This window comes from Humulus lupulus, chromosome 1 (genome assembly GCF_963169125.1).
Source record: "Humulus lupulus chromosome 1, drHumLupu1.1, whole genome shotgun sequence".
Classification (NCBI taxonomy): Eukaryota; Viridiplantae; Streptophyta; class Magnoliopsida; order Rosales; family Cannabaceae; genus Humulus; species Humulus lupulus.
Window position 1 is genome coordinate 128,272,261 of NC_084793.1, and position 24,428 is coordinate 128,296,688.

The 24,428-nt window shown below is 40.0% G+C and overlaps 1 protein-coding gene across 1 annotated transcript; it reads right to left on the reverse strand.

Moving 5' to 3' along the window:
• Positions 1 to 1,756: 1,756 nt before the first annotated feature.
• Positions 1,757 to 3,749, reverse strand: LOC133821750 (uncharacterized). The gene is made up of 4 exons (XM_062253898.1): positions 3,587 to 3,749; positions 2,761 to 3,493; positions 2,524 to 2,667; positions 1,757 to 2,336 (listed from the first exon to the last, which is right to left on the reverse strand). Exons 1-4 carry the CDS (start codon positions 3,747 to 3,749, stop codon positions 1,757 to 1,759), a joined length of 1,620 nt encoding a protein of 539 aa, XP_062109882.1.
• Between the last annotated feature and the right edge of the window lie 20,679 nt (positions 3,750 to 24,428).

Genomic DNA, 24,428 nt, shown 5'->3' on the forward strand with positions numbered 1-24,428 from the left:
GGCCTTCAACCAGGATGGCGATTTCTCCTTCCTGGCACCGAAGGTGTGGGAGCCCTTCCTCGAGAATTTCAAGGCTCGCCTTCAACAGGAGGCGCCCTCTGAGACCGGGGAGACTTTTGCTGTAGGCGAGCAGGAGACCGAAGGGGTGACCTCAACAGAACAGCCTGGGGGGGCCTAGAATTTTTATTTTTATTTGTAATATTTTACCACGAGGTTTTTCTCCTCGAGACAATGGGTTTTTCTAATTTATCATTTTAATATACTTTTACCATTATTGCCATTTCCTCTTAGCGCATTTGGAAAAAACTTAGTTTGCGTTAATTTATTATTATTTTTTTTATCAAGAAAGAGAATCTTCATTAATCACAGACAAAATACAAGACAAACCCCTCAAATAGAAGGGAACAACAACATTAAACAGAAGATAAATTCCTCACAAAAACCATCTCTTTGCCTGTCAGTTTCCTTTGAGTAAAGAAATTACATCTGTACCTAATGTCCTTCTTAATCCTATCAACTATACAATTAACACTATAAGAAAAGTGATTAACATAACAAGAATTACGATTAATCCAAATATGAACACTGTCGCTGAGAAGACAGCCGCCACATTCATAGCTATAACATCCCTACTCATGTTCCCAATCCACTGAGACCAAGCATTGAAACTCAAAGGCCAAGTGCATCCCAGCCAACTGTGCACCAGCCAGGTAACCTTCTGAGAAAAATTGCAGCCAAAGAAATGATGCTCATGGTTTTCGGCATCAATCTCACAAACTGGGCAGAGAATGCTATTAAGCTGCCCAAGCACTCTATTCAGATTATCACGAGTTAACAACCTTCCATTCACCGCTTGCCAAGTGATAAATCTATGCTTTGGCACACTAGTTCTGTTCCAGACAAACTTATGGCAATTAATCGGGTCCTGCTGTATGCAGTTCAGATACAGCACACCAGTTTTAAACCTTCCCTGTCTAACAGCTGCATCAATGACTGTTTGAGGAAAAACATCACGCAGCATACAAATTTTTCGCCAATACTAGCTGGTGTCATTCTTAAGCTTGTACTGCCAGAAACTTTGGCCTTTTAAATATACTGAAATGATCCATTTTACCCAAAGCGTTTCAGGTTGGTTATTGATCGCCCATACATATTTGGCTAACATAGCTTTGTTCCACTTAGATCCCTCACCGAAACCTAACCCCCCAAACCTTTTCGGCAAACAGACTGTGGTCCAAGAAGTGAGGTGGAAATTACTTCTAGTACCATTATTGCCCCAAAGAAACCACAAGCAAAGTTTATCAACTTCTTTGACAATGCTTTGAGGGAGAAGGAAAATGTTCATCGAATAATTCTGCAGCCCTAACAAAACAGAAGTGATCAGTTGAACCCGCCCTGCATAAGAAAGATGTCTGCTTGCCCATGTATGAAGTCTTACCTTGATCTTTTTAAGGATTTCATCACAGTCAACCATCCTCCATTTAGTTTGAGGCATTGGAACCCCCAGATATTTAAGAGGGAAGGTTCCCTCTTCCAGCTGCACTAACTTCAGAAGCTAGTTCCTAACAGCCACCGAAACCCCTCCAAAAAACACCTGGGACTTACTAGAATTAGCCTTCAAACCAGTGCGTTTACAAAACTCCTCAAACACCTGCTTAACCACTTGAACCGAGCCACTATTAGCTTTGCAAAATATAACTAAGTCGTCAGCAAAACAAAGATTAATAATCTTAAGGCCTTTACACAAAGGGTGATATCAAAACTCTTGTTGTTGTTGAGCACCTAGCTGAAGCAACCTAGTAAGATATTCCATTATCAAAACAAATAGCAAAGGAGAAATAGGGTCCCCCTGGCGAAGGCCTTTAACTCCCTTAAACCCACCCTGCAATCTACCATTCATCATAAGAACATAAGAGGTGCCTCGCAGACAAACCATCACCCATTGAACGAATCGGATGGGAAATCGAAACCCAATCAATAATCTCTCAAGGAAGCACCAGTCTACTGTATCATAGGCCTTGCTCAGATCAATCTTCAGAGCACATCTAGGGGAAGAATTCTTCCTATTATAGTTCTCAATCAAGTCTTGAAATATGAGTATATTATGAGCTAAAGATCTCCCTCTAACAAAGGCACCTTGATTTTGACTTATCAAATGAGGAAGAACCTCCGATAGCCTGCTGCAAATCATTTTAGAGATGCACTTATAAAGAGTGTTGCAGCAAGCTATGGGCCTATAATCAACTGCTCGGCTAAGAGAATCTGTTTTAGGAACCAAAGCAAGCATTGTTTCATTGAGAGCCTCAGGAATTTTCCCATCTCGAAAGAAACCCAAACTGCATCAGAAATATCATCCCCAATATCCAGCCACATCGTTTTGTAAAACTCAGCCCCAAACCCATCCGACCCTGGGCTTTTAACACCAGGAATGCTAAGGAGAGCCTTTTTAACATCAGATTTTCCAAAGCTCCTAGTCAACCGCAGTTGCTGCTCTATATCCAGACTAGACAAAACTCCATACACTGAGCATTAAAATATCCATTAGCTGAACTAGAACTGCCCATATAGCCACGGAAATGATTCAGAAAATGCTGAACCACAGCCCCATAATCTTCAACAATTTCCCCTCGCTCATTCAGAAAGGAGACAATACGATTCTCCTCCCTTCTTTTTTTAATGCAAGCATGAAAATAAGCATTATTATCATCTCCCTTCTGTAACCAAGTTATTTTGCTCCTTTGTATTAAATAACTTCTGTACCTTTCAGCATTCTCTTGATAAAGAAGAGCTGCTGACTTTTCAGCCTCCTGAGCTACCAAATCTGACGGAGCAGCTTGAGCTCTAGTGAGAGCCAGCTGATAGTCACCTTTAGCTTGGTGATATCTCTGTTCAACATCACCAAATTCCCTTCTATTGAACAATTTCAACACATGCTTTAATCTGAGAAGTTTTCTAGTCACACCCAACAAACCCCTCGTTACCAAAGGTTTATTCCAATTCTCACACACCACCTCCTTAAACCCTTTATGAGTTGTCCAAAAATTAAAGAACCGGAAGGGTTTAATACCCAGCGATCCCATCTTGAGAGATTTGATGAGGCAGAAGCAATGATCGGAATAATCCTCCCAGTGAAATTCTGCTATTGAATTAGGCAACTCATCTATCCAGTCTTCATTGATGAAAACATGATCTATCCTAGAGTAGATCCTATCCTCGCCATCTTGTTTATTGGACCAAGTAAAATTTGATCCAATTCTCTTAATAGAAACCAGATGAGACATGGCAAGCCAGGCATTAGAATCAACTAATTCAGCTGAGCTAATAGACCTCCCTCCCACCCTGTCATCAAAATTGAACACCGCGTTAAAGTCTCCCATAATCAACCAAGGTCTATTTATAACATGTAAGCTAGATAGACCCCACCACAGCTCCAATCTCTCTTCAACCGTGTTGAGACCATAGACAAAGGTAACCATATACTCCATCGGCATGCCTGAGATTTTAATAGAACAGTGCATCAATTGGTGGTGATGAAATAGAACCTAAACCTTAGTAAATGATTTCCTCCATATAACTAAAATCCTACCTTCTGAGTTCCTACTGCTGTAGTAATCCCAACCACAATACAGATTAACCATCATTTCATCTATTTTTTCCTTCTTCAACTTATTTTCCAACAAAACTCCAATTCCCACTTTATTAATCCTTAACACATTCAGAATAGCTAATTGCTTTCCTCTTTTATTCATACCCCTAACATTCCAACTAAGTAAATTGGAGCAATCCATCTACATTCAAGTCTTCTAAATTCCTACTTGTTCCACCTTTCCCCTGTTCTTGAAGAACTTTAAATGCATTATGCTTCTTATCTAACCCAGCTCTATAAAGCTTCCCTTTCCCTCGTGAATTCCCTGTCTTCTTTGGCACTTCCCAATTCTCCTTATTGTTAGAGGTAGGAGATAAAGTCATAACCTGAGTACCACCATCAGCATCTTTACTGAGCTCAATTCCAGCCACATCATTTTTCCACGAGACTTCCTTAACTGGTTCAGGACCTTTTGCTGAACTCACTGTGGTTGTTTCAGCTGCAACAACACCTGAGTCAGGAGGAACCCCATCTTTTTCCAGATCAGCCACCTCCTTCTTAATCCAATCTTTTGAACCAGTTTTCTTGCATTCAGCCATATTGTGGTCGTACACTTTACAGTTATTGCATTTAATGGGCAACCACTCATACTCAACAAATTGCTCTTGAACTTGACCTCTCTCTTTCACAAAATATATGATATAAGCCGGGTTATCATATATTTCCATTTCAACTAGGATTCTCGCATATCTAATCATCGATCGCTCCTTAGTGAATTTATCCACCATAATAGGTTTCCCTATAGTACTGACCAATGCACTGAGGCATTTCTGGCCCCAATACTGAAGACCAAGATTAGGCAATCTAATCCATAAGGGAACCGAACGAACTAACCTGATTGTATCAAGATCTTGAGTCCAAGGTCTCACAATCACCAGTTTCTTGTCAAATTGCACCATTCCCATTTCCAGAACAAAGTCCCTGGTAGCCTCATCGTTGAATTTTACTATAGTCAGGCCTATATGCATCCTCACAATACGCTCAATTCCCAGATGACCCCATATACATTTCACAAACCCTTCAAAAAATGCAAATGGGAGGTTAGCTCCCATCACCATACAGATCACAGTTGAATTCCAAGTTTGAGCCTATGCAGCAACCTCAGCCAAATCTAGCTCTGATTAGATATTTGAAGTCTTTCATTGATAAGTTCTATATTTTCAATTTTTGTAACTTAACTTGGTTGACGAGTTCTCACCATCAACAACCTATTTCTTCTTGATCTTGAGCTTGAGACTTCATTGATTAATAAAACTGCAAGTGGACGTAGGTCATTACCAGCTCTTGGGGTCGAACCACTATAAATTCCTTGTGCCGTTTACTTGATTTCAGTTCATTAAATTCTTTTCTTCTGTCATTATATTGACTCAATGTTGTTGACCAAAACGCTGATCACCATTTCGGTGCTTTCATTGAGAGTAAAATCCATGATCCTACTTCATTAGATCCATCTTAAATAATGGCTATCACTATTAGAAGCCAAAGTCAAGAACCACAAGGGGTGAACCCTAACACTGGACATCCTGATCGCCCCTCGAGCAGTCAGACCCCTCCTTTGCGCCCCACTCATCAAGTTCCTCCTCCTGGAAATCTTTCTCCACCAGCCAAAATTGGGCATGATCAGCTCCGTGTGGACTTAGAGGAAGATCTGCACTCCGACCTTGAATAGCTGAAAGGGGTCGTGGGACAAATGTAAGAACAATTTGTGGCCATGCATGAGAGTCAGGCAGCTACTCAAGAGGATATATTGAAAGCCCTCAATAAACAAAGACAAGATTTTCAAGCCTGGTTAGATCAGAGGCAACGATCCATTGAGGCCCAACAAGAGGAAGTTGACCGTCATAATGATGAGGCAACAAGGTTGCTAGAGGTTATCTTGTCATAGAATCAAGAAGCGAGATCCCAACCAGTGAATCCTCGACTTGAAAACACTAGTCAAGCAAATCCTGAAGTTGGGCAGTAATTTCAACTACCAAGGAATGAAAGACAAACTAGACAGAACCAAGGCCAGCCACATCGACATGCTGGATACAATTATGGTCATCCTCACAGAATAAATAGAAGGAGGAATGATTAAAAAGCTAGTAGTAGTTATCAAAAAACATACAGAGATGATTATGATGATGACGAGGGTATTAGTCGATACTATCAACCCCGTGATTATCAGTTTTATAATGACCATCACAATGATGGGCACGCAAGTGGATAATTTATTCTGCCAAGGCCACCTGGGCCTCAAGATATCCAACCTAGGAAAAATATGCAACCTGAAGGAGCATTTTTCCCACCAAGGTAGCAAGAGACAGCGAACTGCCCAGAAAGATCACCTCCTTGCCCCCCACCCGCACCCCCCCCCCCCCCCTCAGGAATATATCCAGAATGTAGGCAATGACCCAGAGGAGGAAGCGTCTTTGATAGACTTGGGAACAAAGGGCCTGACCTGGGAGCTGTCCTCGACCAGCTCTGAGAAGGCAATGGTTCCAATGTTGTAGAACCCATTGCACCAGTCATCCCACATGCATCACATGTAGGAGCTGTTGCAATCCCAGTTGCTACTCTAGCAGTTGTGCCACTAGTTACTCTGGTAATCCAAGCGCAACTAGATGCCCTCACTCAGATGGTTTAGGAGCTGACAACTCCAAAACTCACTGATATTGATATTGAGAGAAGGAAAGGATCTCCTCTCTCTGAATGAATCAATGCTCTTACACTCCCTCCCAAGATCAAGATGCCAACTTGGAAAATGTTTACATGAAGAGAATATCGCATTTCACTCATGAAAAAGTTTGAAATACAAACAGATCTTCACAGGGTAAGAGATGACGCCTGCTGCAAGATTTTCCCTGCCACCCTAGTTGAAAAAAAGCTCTTCAAGTTAGAATTAGGAACCATTACATGTTAGGATACATATGTGAGGCTCTTCTACTCAACTCACAATTCTTTGTTGCTCGTATTCAACCAGTTGATCTCAATGACCTTGTTTAAATCAAGCAAGGGCCTAACGAACCCTTTAAGGACTATGTGCAGTGATTCATGCAGGAAGCGGCTAGATCGAAACAGTCAGTGATGATGGCCATCATGGTTGGGATCCAAGTAAAAGGTTCCCTATGGACTGATCTCAGAAGAAGGATCGTGTACTCAACTAGAGAGTTTCTAAATCAAGTAGACAAGTTTATTAAGCTAGAAGAGGCTATTCGAAGAGCAGATCAGGCCAACCAAGCAGGCACCAGTGCTACTCTAACCAAAAATATTGGTACATCTAACTAGAACCAGGCAACCAATAGTAATGGTAGTGACAAAAAAAAGAATGGTGGCAAAGGAAGTAATAATTCCAACAGAGGCAAAAAATAATGATAACAAATGAGAAAAAACCAATGATAAGCCACGAGAGTACAATCCTCATTTTACCACCTATTCTACGCTCTTGGGGTCACGGCCAGAAGTCTTTCAAGCTACATAGGCTGAAGTGCTTTATAAGTAGCCAAATCCTATTAGGAAAGATATAAGTAAAAGAGATACAAACAAGTTCTGTCGCTTTCATAACGACTACGGACATGACACCAATGAATGTCACCAACTCAACGATGGTATGTTCTATGTCTTGCCAAACAAAATTAGGTTGTTGTGCCCAGTATGGATGTACCAACACAACCACTACAACCAACCTCTGTAACTGGTCGTTTAGACATGATCTATAGAAGACTACACCCGGCCGATAAAAGTAGAAAGGCACTAGAATGTTATGCTTGGACACTTCGCCATGAACCGAGAGTTGAGGTGTTGGCCATCGAGGAGCGTACTCCCAAAACACCTCGATATGAATGTAAGCCCATAACATTCACTTAGGACAATGTCACACATGTCAAATTCCTGCACAACAACCCTTTGTTGATAGATGCCCAGATTTCCAATATGATCGTTTCCATAACAATGATAGATCATGGTTCCTCCGTAAACATCCTTTCAAAACTACCCTTTAAAGGATGAAGTTATCTGTACGAGATATGGAGCCTTGCACATAGACCCTAATGGCTTTACTAGATAAGAAATGGGTCTAGCTGGAATAATTAAACTAGCAATAACTATGGGAACTACACCAACAAACTGTACAGTCATGGCAATGTTTGTGGCAGTAGACACTACATCATATTTCAATACCTTACTTGGAAGACCAATACTGATCAACCTAAGAGCCATTACATCCATATTCCACTTAATGATGAAGTTTCCCACTAACGCTGGAATCGGGTGTGCTAAGGGAAACCAAAGAGAGGCTCGAGAGTGTTATAACTCCTCCATCACAACTGCTAAAAAAGGCTTCGCAACGACCATCATGATATTTTCTTGACCAGTGAAATGCAAGCCAACAACGGTGATGGGAGTGAGCACCATCGAAGAACAAGCCACAATGTCCTCGGATAAATCGAGCAGCTCCAATTATGGAGTTTCTCAAACCAAAGGAGAAGATGTTGATTGTAATGTCCCAAATTACCTAATAAGGCGTAGGGTCTTGATTAGGGGGCCAGGATGGAAAATTATTTGAATATATGTGATTTAATTATGAAATATGGGTTTATGTGATATATATGTGTATCATTATATGATTATGTGAGTTATATTATAATATGACTAGTTATGCACGTGTTAGGTGTATTAAATATGCATGTGGGCCCGTTTCTTATTAGAAAAGCAATTTTCGTAATTTGGCCCATTACTTGTATATTTGGAATATATGTGCATATATATGTGATATATGTGTGAGACCACATTATTATGTGGATATATTTGGTCACTCAGCACGAGGCGATCCTAGGGAGCAAGTTAGTGGGAGAGTCACAATGGGATAAAATACCTGGCTCAGGGTGAGCCTAGGGGTATTTTGGATATTTAGTATATTACCGGGAATTATCGGGTAAAGGGAAATTGTATAGTAATTATTTGAGGATATTGGAAATAACGGGAATTCTGAGACATTAATTATGATCAACGGAAAAATATGATAAAATACAATTTTTGCCCTTAGGAGCGTGTGATGAGTAAGTTAGTGGGTAAAGGCATTTTAGACATTTACTGCTTAGAAAGGGATATACCCAACAACTTTAGAATCTAGGAGAACAGAACACTTAGACAAAAACACCCTTTTAGCTCTCCATCTCTATCCTCTACGTTTTCCTCTCTCTCTCTCACATTGTAACACCCTACTTCCTTAGAGTCGTTACTATGTGAGTTAAAAATGTGACATTAGCTCGCTAATTGAGGTTTTAGGTTAAAAGTGTGACTAAATTGGAATAAAACTCGTTTGTTGACATTAATTATGAAAATTTGAACCTTCATTGAAATTACAGAAAAGTCATAAAGTTGGAATCACAAAATACTATTTAGAAAATATATTACAATTCAAAAATATAATTACGGTCGACCTAAGCGAAAAAGTGAATCATTACAATACATTTCCCCAAAATAACCCTGGCAGTGGCAGCCAGGTAGACAGAGCATGTACCCGTCACTCCACGCTCTCCGTACTCATGGTTGGTCGACCTTTCCTTTGCCCTTACCTGCACCATAGGGCACCCGTGAGCTAAAGCCTAGCAAGAAAACTCAACACATAACATATAACATAACAATCCACAGCATACAACAAAACAACCAACGGGCTAAACACATAGCGGCCTATGCCGTCCCAGGCGCTTTAGCATTCCCTGGGTTTGTGGTCTTCACTGAGCGGGTTGTTCAGCACCCTAGGAGGGTCTCGCCCTAGCAGCCTGCACTCAGCGTGCTCAACTCCGATCCCGACCCCTTGCCGTACCCAGCTTCTTGCTATTCTTGGCCTTCGCCATTTCTGGCCTGCGTCATTCTCGACCTTCGCTGTCCTCGATCCTCGCCGCTTATTCATAAACATGCATAACATTCACATATATTTACATGCATAATTAAACATAAACATTAGGGTCGTGCCCTGCAATACACACAATAAGGCCATGCGCTGCTCTACAGGTACAACAGTTTTCTTACCTGTGTCCCTAGGTGATAAGCCAATGCGATCCCAAGCACAGTCCCATAATTTGATCCTCGTTGAAAATCTAATCACAACGCAATCATAATATCCATCCATCAAGTCTTAAACCAATAAGTAACTTTGGATTATAATCTAGCCTCCGGGACCTTGGATTCTACTAAATCGGGTAGTAGAACCCTTCCCGAGCCTTAACATTTGGGTTCCCAAGCTTCAAACCTCAATTTCCTCTTTTTCCTCCTTTTGAGTCGCGGCATTCCCTCTAGGATCGCGGCGCGCCTACAGGTCAGAGAGCAGAACTCTCTCTGCTAAAGGACGTGAGCCGTGACATGCCCCTTTAGGGCCGCAATGCCTGGGCAAACCAGAGGCTTCTCCAGCCTCTTCAAACACGCAGGTCGCGGCACCTAAAGAACAGGGCCGCGACTCGGGCCTCCAAAACCCAAAAATACACCATTTTTAAACTTCCAAATCTCCTGCAAATCAATCCAAACCTATGCTAAAGCCATACTTAAGCCCCAAATCGCTTATACTATGCTCAGAGCAGCAGACAACCTCAAAGAAATTGAACAAAACCCCATTACAACCCAAATTCTATCACCCAAGTTTCCAACCCCCAAAACTCTAACAAAATAGAAAACTTTATAAAAAAAAGCCTTGTTCTAATCCTTACCTTCATGATGATCTCGCTTTGAGCTAACTCCGGTTGCCACCAGCTTTAAATTTCCCCAAGCTTCAGCCTCAAATCCAAAGCCTTAATCTCTAGAATTCCCGAAGATTGCTTAAGCTCTAAAGAGAAGGAGAGAGAGAACCGAGAGATAGAGAGATACTGTTGAGACTTATGTTTCCTTCTATTATTTTCCTAATTCCAGGGGTTTCTCAAATTTACTCAGCCTACACTAAATCATTCCTTAGTACAAAATGACCCAATTACCCCTAAGGTAAATCACAAATCCTTGATATCGTTAAGGGCAATCCCATCAATTGCCATACCCTGATAATTCCTCAAGTGTTCCTCTAAATCTCCATTTAATCCCATCATGTCCAAATAATTGCTAAATTACTATCTGTTACCCTATAATTCCCAAACACATATTATATTCCCAAAATACCCCTAGGCTCCTCCTGAGCCGGGTATTCAACTCTGTTGTGACTATTTAGGTAAACTGCTCCCTGGGACCGTCTCGGATCATGCATCACAAATATATCACCATTCACTCGTGGTATCAATCACAATACACACATATATCACATTTATGCCCTCCACGGGCTAAAATTACAAATATACCCCTAATAACCAGATGGGGCCCATCTGCATATTTAATTCACCTAAACATGCATTTCTAATCATATAATCATTTAATTCATATATTAACATAATTAAATCAGTTATTGCCCTCTCAGCATGCTAATCAAGGTCCTAAACCTTATTAGCAAATTTGTTCAGCCTCGGCTCACGGGTGCTATGTGGTGCAGGTAAGGGGAAAGGGAAGCTAGACTAGCCATAAGTTGGAGAGCTTTGGTGGCGACGTGTACTTATACGGCTATTCGACCACCACAGCTGAGGTTATGTTGGAGGAATTAGGATTGTATCCCTTATTTTGTCGCCTAGGTCGGCTTCGCTTGTATTTTGGACTTGTATATAACCCTTTTAAATGAGTGCTTATGTTATTTTGGGATTCCATGTATATACTAAACTCTTAAATGGAAAGCCAATGTTACCCTTTGACAAAAAAATTTAACCCTAACCCTTGTCATTAACCTTAGTTACATGTTTATAACCAAGGGACTTGATTAGCAAGTCTGGCACTAGTTAAAGTACACAATGTAACGGTCTTGGATTAGGAGGACATTACAACTTGGTATTAGAGCTGCCAAGGTTTAAGGGCTCCTGAAGACTGGTCGAGCATGTACACTCACCACTAAAGACAAGATGGACTCAAGGTTTGGTAACTCTTTATGGGATTAAGTGTTTAAATGTTTAAATGAATGTATATGCCTTATCTGCATGCCTTATTAGAGAGCATGAGGATATCTGATAGGGCTAGACCCTTTATTGTAATGTGCATTATAGAGAGGTGCTTATTAGCACTATGATTGATTATAAATGTTAAAGAAACACTTATTAGCGTTGTTAATTGCATATAGGCCAAGAAATGCTTATTAGCACTGTTAACAATGGCATGGATTAAAGAACATGCTTATTAGCATTGCTACACATGTATAAATTCTTGAACATGCTTATTTTCATCGTTAATTGCTTATGAATGCCAGAAATGCTTATTAGTATCGCTATTTGCTGATGAATATCAGGAAGTGCTTTTTAAAACTATGGTTTAATATATTATGTGTTCGCATGTTTATAAGCATTACATTTGTTTGTTTGTACGATCTTGGATTGCCAGGCGGCAAGAGGTATAGTTATTACTTACCTAATGATTGAATTGATCACTGTAGAGTGGGACAGTTGTCAATATGCTTCCTCAAAGGTTAGAGAGGTTGGTTTACCAAGAAATACAAGCCAGGGAAGAGAATGACCATGGCAAGGCCCAACCGCTAGCTCTAAAGAACTGGCATCAGGTGCTTTCTAATATGCAAGCCAGGTTATAGAGGTAAGAAGATGAGATTTGCCTCTTGAGACAACAACAAGTTCTAACTTGGAACCTACAGCCCACAGTACTGGCAGTGATACAACCAGCGGTAGTACAACCTCAAGCAGTGGAAAATAGATTGGAACCCTTGTATGACAGGTTCAGGAAACAACACCCTCCAGTTTTTTAGGGCAGCTCAGACCCACTATAGGTTGAGCAGTGGATGACAATGATAACCGCCATCCCAGATTTCATGAGGGTGGGCGGTAATGAGAGAGTGGCCTGTGCCACTTATATGTTTCGAGAGGATGTATGAATATGGTGGGAGGTGGTATCCCAAACCAGGAATGTAAATACTATGGAATGTGAAGAATTCATAACTTTGTTTAATGAGAAATACTACAATGACGCAGTTAGAGCTACGAAGGCCGGAGAGTTCAATAAGTTACTTCAGGGAAACATGTCAGTGACTTGTTATGCTTTGAAGTTTGACAGATTGGCAAAGTTTGCTGGGGATCGGGTGCCCACTGATGGGACCAGAAGGGAGAGGTTTCTCCAGGGGCTACAGCCTATGATAGCTTGGGATGTTCACGTCACTACTATGCAAGGAATGACTACTTACGCATAGGTTGTTGAGAAGGCACTCATAGCTGAGAGCGCAGAGAATAAGATCTGGTGCGAGAGTGCGGCCAGAGGGAATTTAGGAGGTCAGAACCTCCATTTGCAGGCTTTGGTAGGGTCGGAGGCCCTAATGACAAAGAGAGAAAGACTCTAGAAACATTTCTAGCTCCATGGCCAGATAGGAGGCCACGGGGAGTACAGATTAGCTGGGAGGGTGGCGGTGAGATTTGAAAAGCATTCACAGAGTGTACTCGGTGTAGGAGGCACCATATTGGGGAATTTCTGGCGAAGGCCTGCTTCGTCTGCGGGATTGTGGGACACCTGAAAAAGGATTGCTCGAAAGCCAGGATGGAAGAGCCCAAGAAGGTGGGTAGCCTGACGCCAGCTCAAGTGTTCACCTTGACTCAGGTAGAGGCTGAGGATAGTCCCCCAGGGGTTTCAAGTCAGCTTTGTAGTGCTGGGACCCTTTATACTGTTTTGATTGATTCGGGTGCTACGCATTCTTTTGTCGCCAGTAGGATTATCGATGGAATGTGTAGACCTTATGACTTTTATCTTGTGGGGTTTGGTACTTTGCTGGCTACTGGGGAGTTAGTGGTTTTTAGAAGATGGGTCAAATCATTACCAGTGGCAGTGGATGGTAGAGAGTTGTCAGTTGACTTGATATAGTTGGTTATGACCGACTTTGATAGGATTGTGGGTATGGATTGGTTAGCCAAGTATGGGGCAATTATAGATTGCAAGAAGATGATGGTAACCTTTGAGCCTGAGGGTAAAGATCCATTTTTTATTCATTGGCACTGTGCATGGACCCTGTATACCTATGATATTTGTACTAAGAGCTAGAAACCTATTGCAGGGACAATGCATAGGATTCTTAGCTAGTGTGGTGGATACCACTCAGATCGTGCCAGTGGGAACAGGATAGACCAAATTGGTATGTGAGTTTTTGGACGTGTTTCTAGAGGATCTGCCAGGATTACCTCCACATAAGGAGATAGAGTTTGTGATAGAGTTGGCACTAGAGATGGAACCAGTGTCTAGGGCGCCGTATAGGATGCTCCAACAGAGCTAAAGGAACTAGAGGTTCAGTTATAAGAATTACTAGACTTGGGGCCCAGTTTCTCATCATGGGGCGCACCAGTTCTCTTCATGAAGAAGAAATATGGTTCTTTGAGGATTTATATCCATTATAGAGAACTGAACAAGTCAACTATCAAGAACAAGTATCCTCTACCTAGGATTGATGATCTGTTTGATCAGTTATAGGGTAAGATAGTATTCTCCAAAATAGATCTTCGATCTGGTTATCACCAGTTGAGGATCAGAGAGGAGGATATACCAAAAACAACTTTTCGCACCAGATATGGGAATTATGAGTTTCTGGTGATGTCATTTAGATTGACTAATGTCCAAGCAGCATTTATGGATCTAATGAACATAGTGTTCAAAGATTACTTGGTTCAGTTCGTGATCTCCTTCATCAACGATATTCTAGTATATTCTCAGTCAAAGGCATAACACGAGCAGCATCTCAGGTTGGTTCTACAGAGCCTGAGGGAACACAGACTTTTTGCGAAGTTCAAGAAGTGTGAGTTCGGGTTACCATGAGTGAATTTCTTAGGTCACATAGTCAATAAAGATTGAATTATGGTGGATCTAGCAAAGATTGAGGCAGTCAGAGATTGGCCAAGGCCGAATAATATTTCGGAGATCAGAAGTTTCTTGGGATTGGCAGGTTATTACAGGCTCTTTGTGCAGGGGTTTTCCAAGATTGCGTCACCACTAACAGAGTTGACACGCAAGAATCATGGGTTTATATAATCAGACATATGTGAGGAAAACTTCTAGAGACTAAGGAAGAATCTAATCACCGCTCCAGTTCTGAGTCTTCCTACATATCAGGACAAATTTGTGGTTTATTGTGACTCCTCGAGATAGGGTTTAGGTTGTGTCCTTATGCAGACAGATTAGGTGATTACCTATGCCTCACATCAGCTGAAGGAGTATGAACAGAGGTACCCCACACATGATCTAGAACTTGCAACAGCTGTTTTTGCACTGAAGGTGTGGCGACACTACTTGTATGGTGAGAAGTTTGAGATATACACTGATTACAAGAGTTTGAAATACTTCTTCACCAAAAAGGACTTGAAAATGAGACAGAGGCATTGGTAAGAGATGATAAAGGATTATGATTGTGAGATCCTTTATCACCTGGGGAAAGCCAACGTGGTAGCGGATGCCTTAAGTCGAAAGGGTTCGGGACAGTTGTACAATGCTAGGCAGATATCCTAAAAGTTGGCAAAGGATTTGACTAGAGCAGATATTGAGCTAGTGGTGGGCCAGTTAGCAAACATCATCGTGAAATCTACTCTTTTAGAGAGGATCAAAGAGAAACAATTAAGTAACCCACAGTTGGGAAGGATTAGCGGAGGCATCCTAGCTGAAATGGCTAAGGACTATATAGTGCCAAACATGGGTTTATTGAGATATAAGGATCAGATATGTGTTCAGATGGACACTGGGATCAGACGGGAGATTCTGGATAAATCTCATACTACCCCTTATTCTCTACATCTAGGTACCACAAAGATGTATGAGGATGTGAAAGTTTTATATTGGTGGCCTGGGATGAAGAGGGACGTTACTGAGTATAAGGCTAAGTGTCTGACCTGTCAGCAGGTCAATGGAGATCTTCGGAGACTAGTGGGGCTACTACAGCATTTGGATATCCTAGAGTGGAAGTGGCAGGACATCACGATGGATTTCATGGTAGGGCTGCCCAAGACAGTGGGCAAGCATGATTCAGTCTGGGTAATTGTAGACCGGTATACAAAGTCAGCTCACTTTCTACCAGTGAGGACGAACTACACAGTTGACTAGTATGCAGATCTCTATATAAGAGAGATAGTACGCCTCCATGGGACTCCGAGGGTGCTGTATCCACCCGCTCGGTGAAGACCCCAAACCCAGGGCCTGGTAACACACCTGGGTCAGTGTAGGCCGCTATGTGTTTAGCCTGTTGACTGTTTTGCTGTATATTGTGGATTATCATGTTATATGTTATATGTTTGGTGTTCTTGCTGGGTTTCGGCTCACATGTGCTCTATGGTGCAGGTAAAGGCAAAGGTAAGGTCATCCAACCATGAGTACGAAGAGCGTGGTGCAACGAGTACATGTTCGGCCTACCTAGCTACCACGACCAGGGTTATTTTGGGGAAATGTACTGTAATGAACTGCTTTGTTGCTTAGGTCGACCGTAATTATATTCTTGAGTTGTAATATATTTTCTAAACATTACTTTGGGATCCCAACTGTATAACTTTTTGTGATTTCAATGAATGTCCAAATTTTTATAATTAATGTCATTAAACGAGTTTTATTTCAATTTAGTCACACTTTTAACCTAAAGCCTCGATTAGTGAGCTAATGGCACATTTTTAACTCACATAGTAATGGCTCTAAGGAAGTAGGGTGTTACAGCAGCCCTTATCAGATAAGCGGGCAGAGTAGAGTATCTAGTGTATTATATAAGCAAAAGATTGATTGGAGCAGAAACGCGATACCACCTTATCAAAAAATTAGCTTACTACTTGATACTAGCAGTAAGAAAGCTTAGGCACTACTTTCAATCTCACCATATCATGCTACTAACCGAAAAACCTCTCAGGCAGGTGTTACAAAAACCAGAAACATCTGGTCGACTACCGAAGTGGGCAATAGAGCTAGGGCAGTACGAAATTGCATACCTGCCAAGAACTGCTATCAAAGGGCAGGCCTTAGAAGATTTTATTGCTGAATTCATTGGTGTACCAGAGGAAAATGAGCAATCAAAGGAACTAGAGAATGATGGAGAAAATTTTCCAATATGGAAGCTATTTGTGGATGGATCCTCAAAAGAACACAACTCTTGGGTTGCACTTATTCTTATTAAGCCTGAAGGGCATCACATTCATTGTGCACTTAAATTTGGTTTCAATGCTTCAAAGAATGTGGAAGAATACGACGCTCTTCTAGAAGGATTATAACTTGCTAGGTACGTTAAAGCTCTAGCAGTAGACATATACAGTGATTCATAACTGGTTGTAAATCAGGTATTTGGCGAATGCCAGGCTTGAGGCATAAAATGGCCTCCTACCTTAGTAAATCTTAAGATCTTCTACCACAGTTTAAAAAGTTTACCACACAGCAAGTGCCCCGTGAACAAAATTCTAATGCTGATGCCTTAGAAAAATTGGCAAGTGCCAAGGATGTCGATACTCTGAATGTAGTACATGTTGAGCACCTTGCCCAACCTAGTATAAACGAATTAGAAAAAATGTTATTGCTCGACAACACCCCCTCCTAGATGACTAATATCACCACATACTTAGAGAAAGGAGTTTTACCTCAAGACAAAAATGAGGCTAAAAAATTTCTAGGAAAGCTGCTAGATACGTAATCGTTGATGGTCAGTGTTAGGAAACTTATACATGATCTTTATTTATTTTCATCTAGATCTAATATTAAAAAAATTAATATGAGATAACTTGGAACATATTTCTAAAATTGAATTCAAAGAGAAATAAAGATACAAATACTTACATTATACGCACTGGAATGAATGAGTCATTCCTTCAGTTTCTCTAACCCTTGTATCCTTTCTGTCGCAGAGTATTACCAAGAAACTGAACCGATCTTCAATTTTCTTCACAACCTTCCAAAGTATCCTTAGAATCACCTAGACTAGAGTGGGAAATTCTCAACACATCACATAGATTCATAGAGAAGAAGAGAAAATAACAATAAGGCTTAGAAAATGACTTATGTTTAGAGAGAATATAAAACCTATCAGAAAACCAGTGTCTGCCATCTAATTTAAACTCTCACTTAACATTCCTTTTATAGACTCATTTAGGTCATTTATTTAATTAAAAAATAAATAAAATAATAGCCAATTAACACCTAGGTCAAAATTATCATGGGCTTTAGGCCCGTAAAATTTCCCATTTTATTATAAGCTCGTTGGACTTAAAATCAAGGCCTGTGTTATTTTCTATTGATTTAATTATTCAAATAAATATTTAAATCCTTTATCAAATTAATTATTTATAATTTGAACATTGATTTAAACTTATTTATTAATTTAGATACCAATTTATCTTAATTAATAAATCTGCCCTAATTTTTCTTTTCTTCTCTAAATTACATAACTCTGAGAAACTATCAAAAATTGACTTGGTTAACTTTGATAATTCTAATTGATAATTAAATCAATTAATTGAGACTATCTAGATGATTTTATCTAAGGTACAGTGGGGACCATGGGCCTATGAAAACAGGCTCCAATAAGTTATCATAAATCTAACAAATAAATTTACTAACTTATTAACTCCTCGTGACTCCACTAAAGACTCGGAATCGCCCTCTTGAATTCATAGAACACTCTATAACAAATATAGATACACTATTAATTATCCATTGTTACAACCATAATTTTCACTCAATCCTCTATAGACGGTCTACAATGTGATGAGACTAAAATACTGTTTTATCCCTCATTGTATTTTATCCTTAAAACACTTAGTTCTTTGTAAATGATATTTCAGTAAACTAATATTAATTACTGAAATGAGATCTCTATCATTTAGCATCTTGAACCAAACTAAAAGGAAACCATCATTTCACTTCTTCTTCAGAAGCTATAGATGTTCATATCTATGATTAACACTCCCACTCAATTATACTACCGAGTTCCCAAGATGTAAGTATGGGCTAGTCCGTAGGGTAAGCTGGTAACGAACAAGTCAAAGAACTCAAATAATACAATCACTTAGAATACTAACCACTCAGAATTGAGATTGAATTGACCTGTTGTTACATCACTATAAATATGATTAGCTATATGTTCGGGATTTAATAGAAGTTTATATTAAACAAATAATCATGAAAATAAAACATGTGAGCAAAGTGATTGACCAAGTCAAAAAATGATTTCTATTATTTTATTGATAATAAATGAAATTACAAAGAAATTGGGTTTTGATTAGAGCATAAAACCCAACAGTCAGATGTACAGAAGAGGATACTCGATGCCTCTACTTCGGTGTGTCACTAGATCAGAAGCAGAACTACTAATGATTGAAGTGCATGAAGGCAACTATGGCGATCACACATGGGGGTAGAGTCTAGCTAAGAAGATATTACAACAAGGGTATTTTTGGCCAATGATGAATTAAGATTCTATGGAGTATGCACGAAAATGTGACAAGTGCCAAAAATTCTCCAAAATACCATGAGCAGCTCCCAACAAACTTAAACAAATGCAAAGTCTATGGCCCTTTGTTGTGTGGGGCGTTGATTTAATCGGGAAACTATCAACAGGAAAAGGTGCAATCAAATTTGCAATGGTCGTAGTGGATTATTTTACTAAATGGATTGAAGCAGAACCACTAGCAACCATCACTTCAAAGACAGTGATCGATTTTGTAGTAAAAAATATCATCTATAGGTATGGGCTACAAAAGAAAATAGTTTCAGATAACGACACCCAGTTTGACAGCGATTTATTCACAGACTTCTGTGTTTGGCATGGTATCACTACAAGATTTCAACAGTGGCACATCCGCAAGCAAATGGAAAAGTAGAAGCTTCAACAAAATTGTAAAAAATACAATGAAAAAACGGCTCAAACAAGCCAAAGGCAATTGGCCAGACATTTTACTAAAAGTGTTGTGGTCATATCGTACTATTGCTCGTACCTCAACTAGCCATACTCCATTCTCCTTAGTTTATGGGTATGAATCTGTGATACCTGTTGAGTTAACCCCCCCCCCCCCCCCCCCCCCCCCAATCACATCGAAGGAGTACGTACGACCAAGAACAAAACCACCAATTGATAAATGAAACTCTTGACCTGATTGATGAACAAATGGAGAAATCACAATTACGAGTGGCTATTTACCAAGAGAAAGTGTCCAGGTACTTTAACTCTCATGTCAGAGATAGAAATTTTCCCTAGGAGATCCAATAATGCCACAAGTGCTCATAAACACTAAAGACCATACAACAAGAGTTTTGGGACCCAATTGGGAAAGACCATACCAAATCGTACACATTTTACAGCCATGAATGTACAAGCTTGCTCAATTGAATGGTGAAATAGTCATAAGATACTGGAATGGTGAACACTTACGAAAATTTTATCAATAAACACTTACACATTGCCCATTTATTATGACCAACATAGTCTTAGATTTATATTACTTGTAAGGCACGATTGTTGCTCACATTTATTCTATGTTTATTTTTGGTTGTAAAGCACATATTGCCCATTTTATAAACACAAATTATTACTTAGGCAATTTTTTGTTACTTTGTTAATAGGCACGTTTTTCCCTTAAATACCACTAGTATCCTCTGATTAATTAAATTCTTAATGTTTTTTATTCGAAACATTCATCGCTCGTAGAATTTTCAACTTAATATATACTTTTTCCATGCTATTATGAGATATTTACAAGGGATTGTGCTAGACACACTCAATGTTGTCAAAGTTTTCTATTATAACAAGTATTGCTTAACATGTGAGATTCTTTAACAATATACAAAATTACTACTTTATGAAATAAATTTGAGCAGCTGTGTTAGCTTGACTAGGACTGGTTATATGGAAAGTGACCAATGACTTACCTCCTCGATCACTTAAGGGCCATATAGAGTATACATAATTGTACATAAGCAGATAAGGAAAAAAACAAAATTGAGTAGTACTTAGAAATTTTTTCAACATGTATAAAGTGTTGTGCTTTGTTCATAACGACCAAGAAAGTCCAAAAACACATATATCATTTAAATTGTTATATATAGTCAAAATTAGCGAGCAATATATTGTATGTAATGTAAGAAAATTATTACAAAAATATCTATGATTATTACCTGCTCGGTCAGCACCAATATTTTTTCACCACGAACCTAACGGATCTAGTGACCAACAAAAGAGAAACAACATATATTACTGCCAAGGAAATTCCCCCTCAAGTCTTGACCACCTCATCATCGTCCTATTCGGACCTCTAGTCACCATCAGGAATCAAGGAGACTTCTGAGGAATCAGCAACTAACTCTTCCACCTCGCGGACTAAGCATTTATCAATCTCCTTTTCTTGAAGGTTGGTGGGTAGGTTGTCGAAGTTGGGCCCCTTATTGTTTTTCTAAAACATGAAAAAACAATTTAAGGTCGCACTCCTGAACCTTGTTAGGTCCAAGGAATGTTAATCCTTCTTCTTAGCTAGCTCCTCCTCGAGTACTTTTTTCTCATTCACCAACATCTGCTACTCCGCCTCTAGCTGCTTCACGCGCTCCTCGAGGTTCGTCCTCTTCTGTTCAAGCTCCTCAATCTAGTACTTTTTCTTGGTCCCCGTCTCCTTGAGCACCTTAATCACCTTGTCCTTATTTTCAACCTCGGTGATTATGTCCTTCAGATCATCCTTAAGCTCCTTACAAAGGATAGTGTTTGAATCTTGGCCGCTCGTGATTTCTTCAACGACTCTACAACTTTGAGTGCTTCAGTTTAGGTATTGGCGAGAGTTATCATACCCTGCAAGAACAATAGAAGTTAGATTCGAGCAAGAATCTTAACAAAAAATCTAAGAATTTAAATGGATACTTACCAAAAGGAGCTTAGACATGACGGGACCAAGTCCCGAGTCCACAGATGAGTGCTCGTAGTTTATGAAAGATTCAATAGTCATTTTGTGTTAGGAAAGTGTCTGGGCCCAGGAGGAGATGGCATCCATTGCGAGCAACAGTTGGGTCCATGGCTGGTTGGCCAGCAGAAGAAAGAGCAGGTTCGCTAGACGGAGACTTCCAACCAGCGGAGGGAGTCTGAACAAGAGAAGATGGACAAGGTGCCTCCGGAGAGGCAGAAGTAGGTGGGTCACTCCTTGGTTGGTTGGTGGTTTGTTCTTTGCTCGAGCTAGCCTCATGAGCCACCTTTCTTTTCATACCTCCTTTGGTCGAGGCTGGAGGAGAAGCGTAGAGAATAAAAATGTATGACTCAGACATTGCTACAAAAAAAAAAAAGATGAACATGAAAGAAAAAATTAAAGATACACAACTAGTAGCAACAATGAGCCTATGTCAACACTCAACAAAATTAAACAGATCTCAAATAGCCTAAATTACATAGGAATTCCTCTTGAAAATTGGAAGAGGAAGACATATCAAGAGGATCATCCTCCTCCTCTAGCACCTATTTATCCTTCCCTTTGCCCACAAAAGGTGTTTGAGCCCTTGGGCGAGGAGCATCCTATTGCTCCCTAATGCTAATCCATGTTGTTCTCCTGCTTTGAAAGAGAGTGGTTGGTTAGGACTATTTGGATCGTCCCACCTTCTCGCCAACTTTTAGATTGACAGTTCTTCCACCATCTGCACCCTCAATAGTGCCTCTCTCATGGTTCTAGTGGGCGTCTAGCATACCAACCCTCCTAAAAATATCCTTCGTCATGAATAGCCTTCAGTTCTTCTACTCGAAGGAAAGTTTGTTCAAGGTTGCTTATCATTTTACCATATCAGACGTAGGAAGAGGTCTTTTCCATGGACCTAGAATGCAGTAAAAGAATAAAAATAAGCACTAGACGAAGGAAGAGTGTAGAAAAACAAAAACTAAGGATGATCATTACCTCCTCACTGAAAGGCCAAGTTATTTGCAACCAGATCAGTTGTCATAAATTATTCCTTGAAATAACCACCCACGTTGCTCCTAAACATAGGTTGTGTTAGGAACACCATGGTCGTGTCCCTATGGCAGAAATAGAAGAATCTTGTGCCCCATTGGCCTAGGTTCAACTTCAAGCCAAAGAGATAATGAACTTAATGAGGAGTAGGAGTATCCCACCCTTGGGTGCGAAAAAGGATATATAATGTTGAAAGCATTATATATCCATTTGGTGTTATCAATGTTGAAGTATCTGGCAATGCCCCTGAAGTAGTCGTGGAGGGGGGGAGTGCTGCCTGCTTAAATATTATAGCGAGACCAGGCGCAAAAGGCGCCACCAGGAAGGTTAGCATGCTAGTTGGCCAGGGGAATAACCATATTTATCCCCTTGATTCCATACCTCTTGGGGTACTCCTCAAGAGAGCTTCTCGTAAGGTTGAAGAGGTTGTTGTTGAGGTTGTTGTTGTTATTGGTGGTGCCCATTGGTCACATGCCCTGCGACCCTGGGATCTGTAGCTGATCTTTTTCTGGTTGTTTATTTAATCCTAGCCATATGTGGAGAACAGAAAGCAATAGTTACAACCCCTTCAACAAATGTAGACCTTCTCGTTTCCCTCCCACTGGTCAGAATTTTGACTTGGAGTGGATCAACAAAGTCAAGGTAGATAACAAAAGTCCAATCAGTTGAAAGGAATTTCCTTATTCCTTGGTCTAATTCCTCAACCATAGAGCAATATTCCTAGTCGGGAACAAAATGAAAATCACAATGAGAGTACTCACCAAATTCATCAGTAGCTTTCGGAATATCGTGATTGAAATTAATGTCTGGTCGAGTTCATTCTACCTCATCGACCAGCGTTTGTAGCAAGTCTGTGTCAATTAAATAATCACTTCCCTAGTGATCGCGTGCGTACATCTGATAACAAGTAAGGGGAAGTGAGTTATTCAACCAACTTATGTGTGTGCCTAATAAATGTGAGCTACTCGAAAAACATGATTCTGCGCCTGAACAGAAGCTAGGTTGGATCCAAAGGGCAGTTAAAAAGTTGTTCACGAAAACTTTTAACTTACCTTTTGGAGGGAAAATTCCCGCCATTTCTTCTAGAAGACAATAAGTATTATCTCCAATTTTTTTTTGGAATTTTCTCAATATATCAACACGAACAAGTATATCCTGAAGACAAAATTATTTTCTTACTTTCAAAAAAGTTAATTTCCCATAAAATTTATGGTTTTAGAGGATTTTGGACTCGGTGACGTGGCATTTGAAGATAACACGTGGCAATAAACGATAAGAGCTGGTCGAAATAAGATAGTTGCTTGAGGAAGTCATATCATAGCAGGGAGTCATAATCTGCTTGGTACAAATATCATGCCCAAGAAAGAGAAAGTAGGTGCTATACATTGAAACTGCTCAAAGACAAACCATGCTCGATATACAAGATCTTTTTATCCGAGGATTCGGATTTCACGAGATATTATGAAATATCCCAAGATATTTTTATAACTAATATTTGAATGTATTTCACCAGTATTATTTGAATTTGTAATCAGTTATAACAATCTCACACTACACATGCAGGCCCAAGATTAATTTGTAAAGGCCCAAAGCCTAATAAGAGATTCTATAAATAGAGATCTCTTTCAGTCATTATCTCTCACCTGAATTAGTGCACACTTTACATACAGAACCCTACCGAACTGTATTTTTCTCTAAGGCTTGAGAAACTCAGTTGAACCTTGTTTCTTCTTGATCTTGAGCTTGAGACTTCATTGATTAATAAAAGTGCAATTGGACGTAGGTCATTACCAACTCTTGGGGCCAAACCACTATAAATTCCTTGTGTCATTTACTTGATT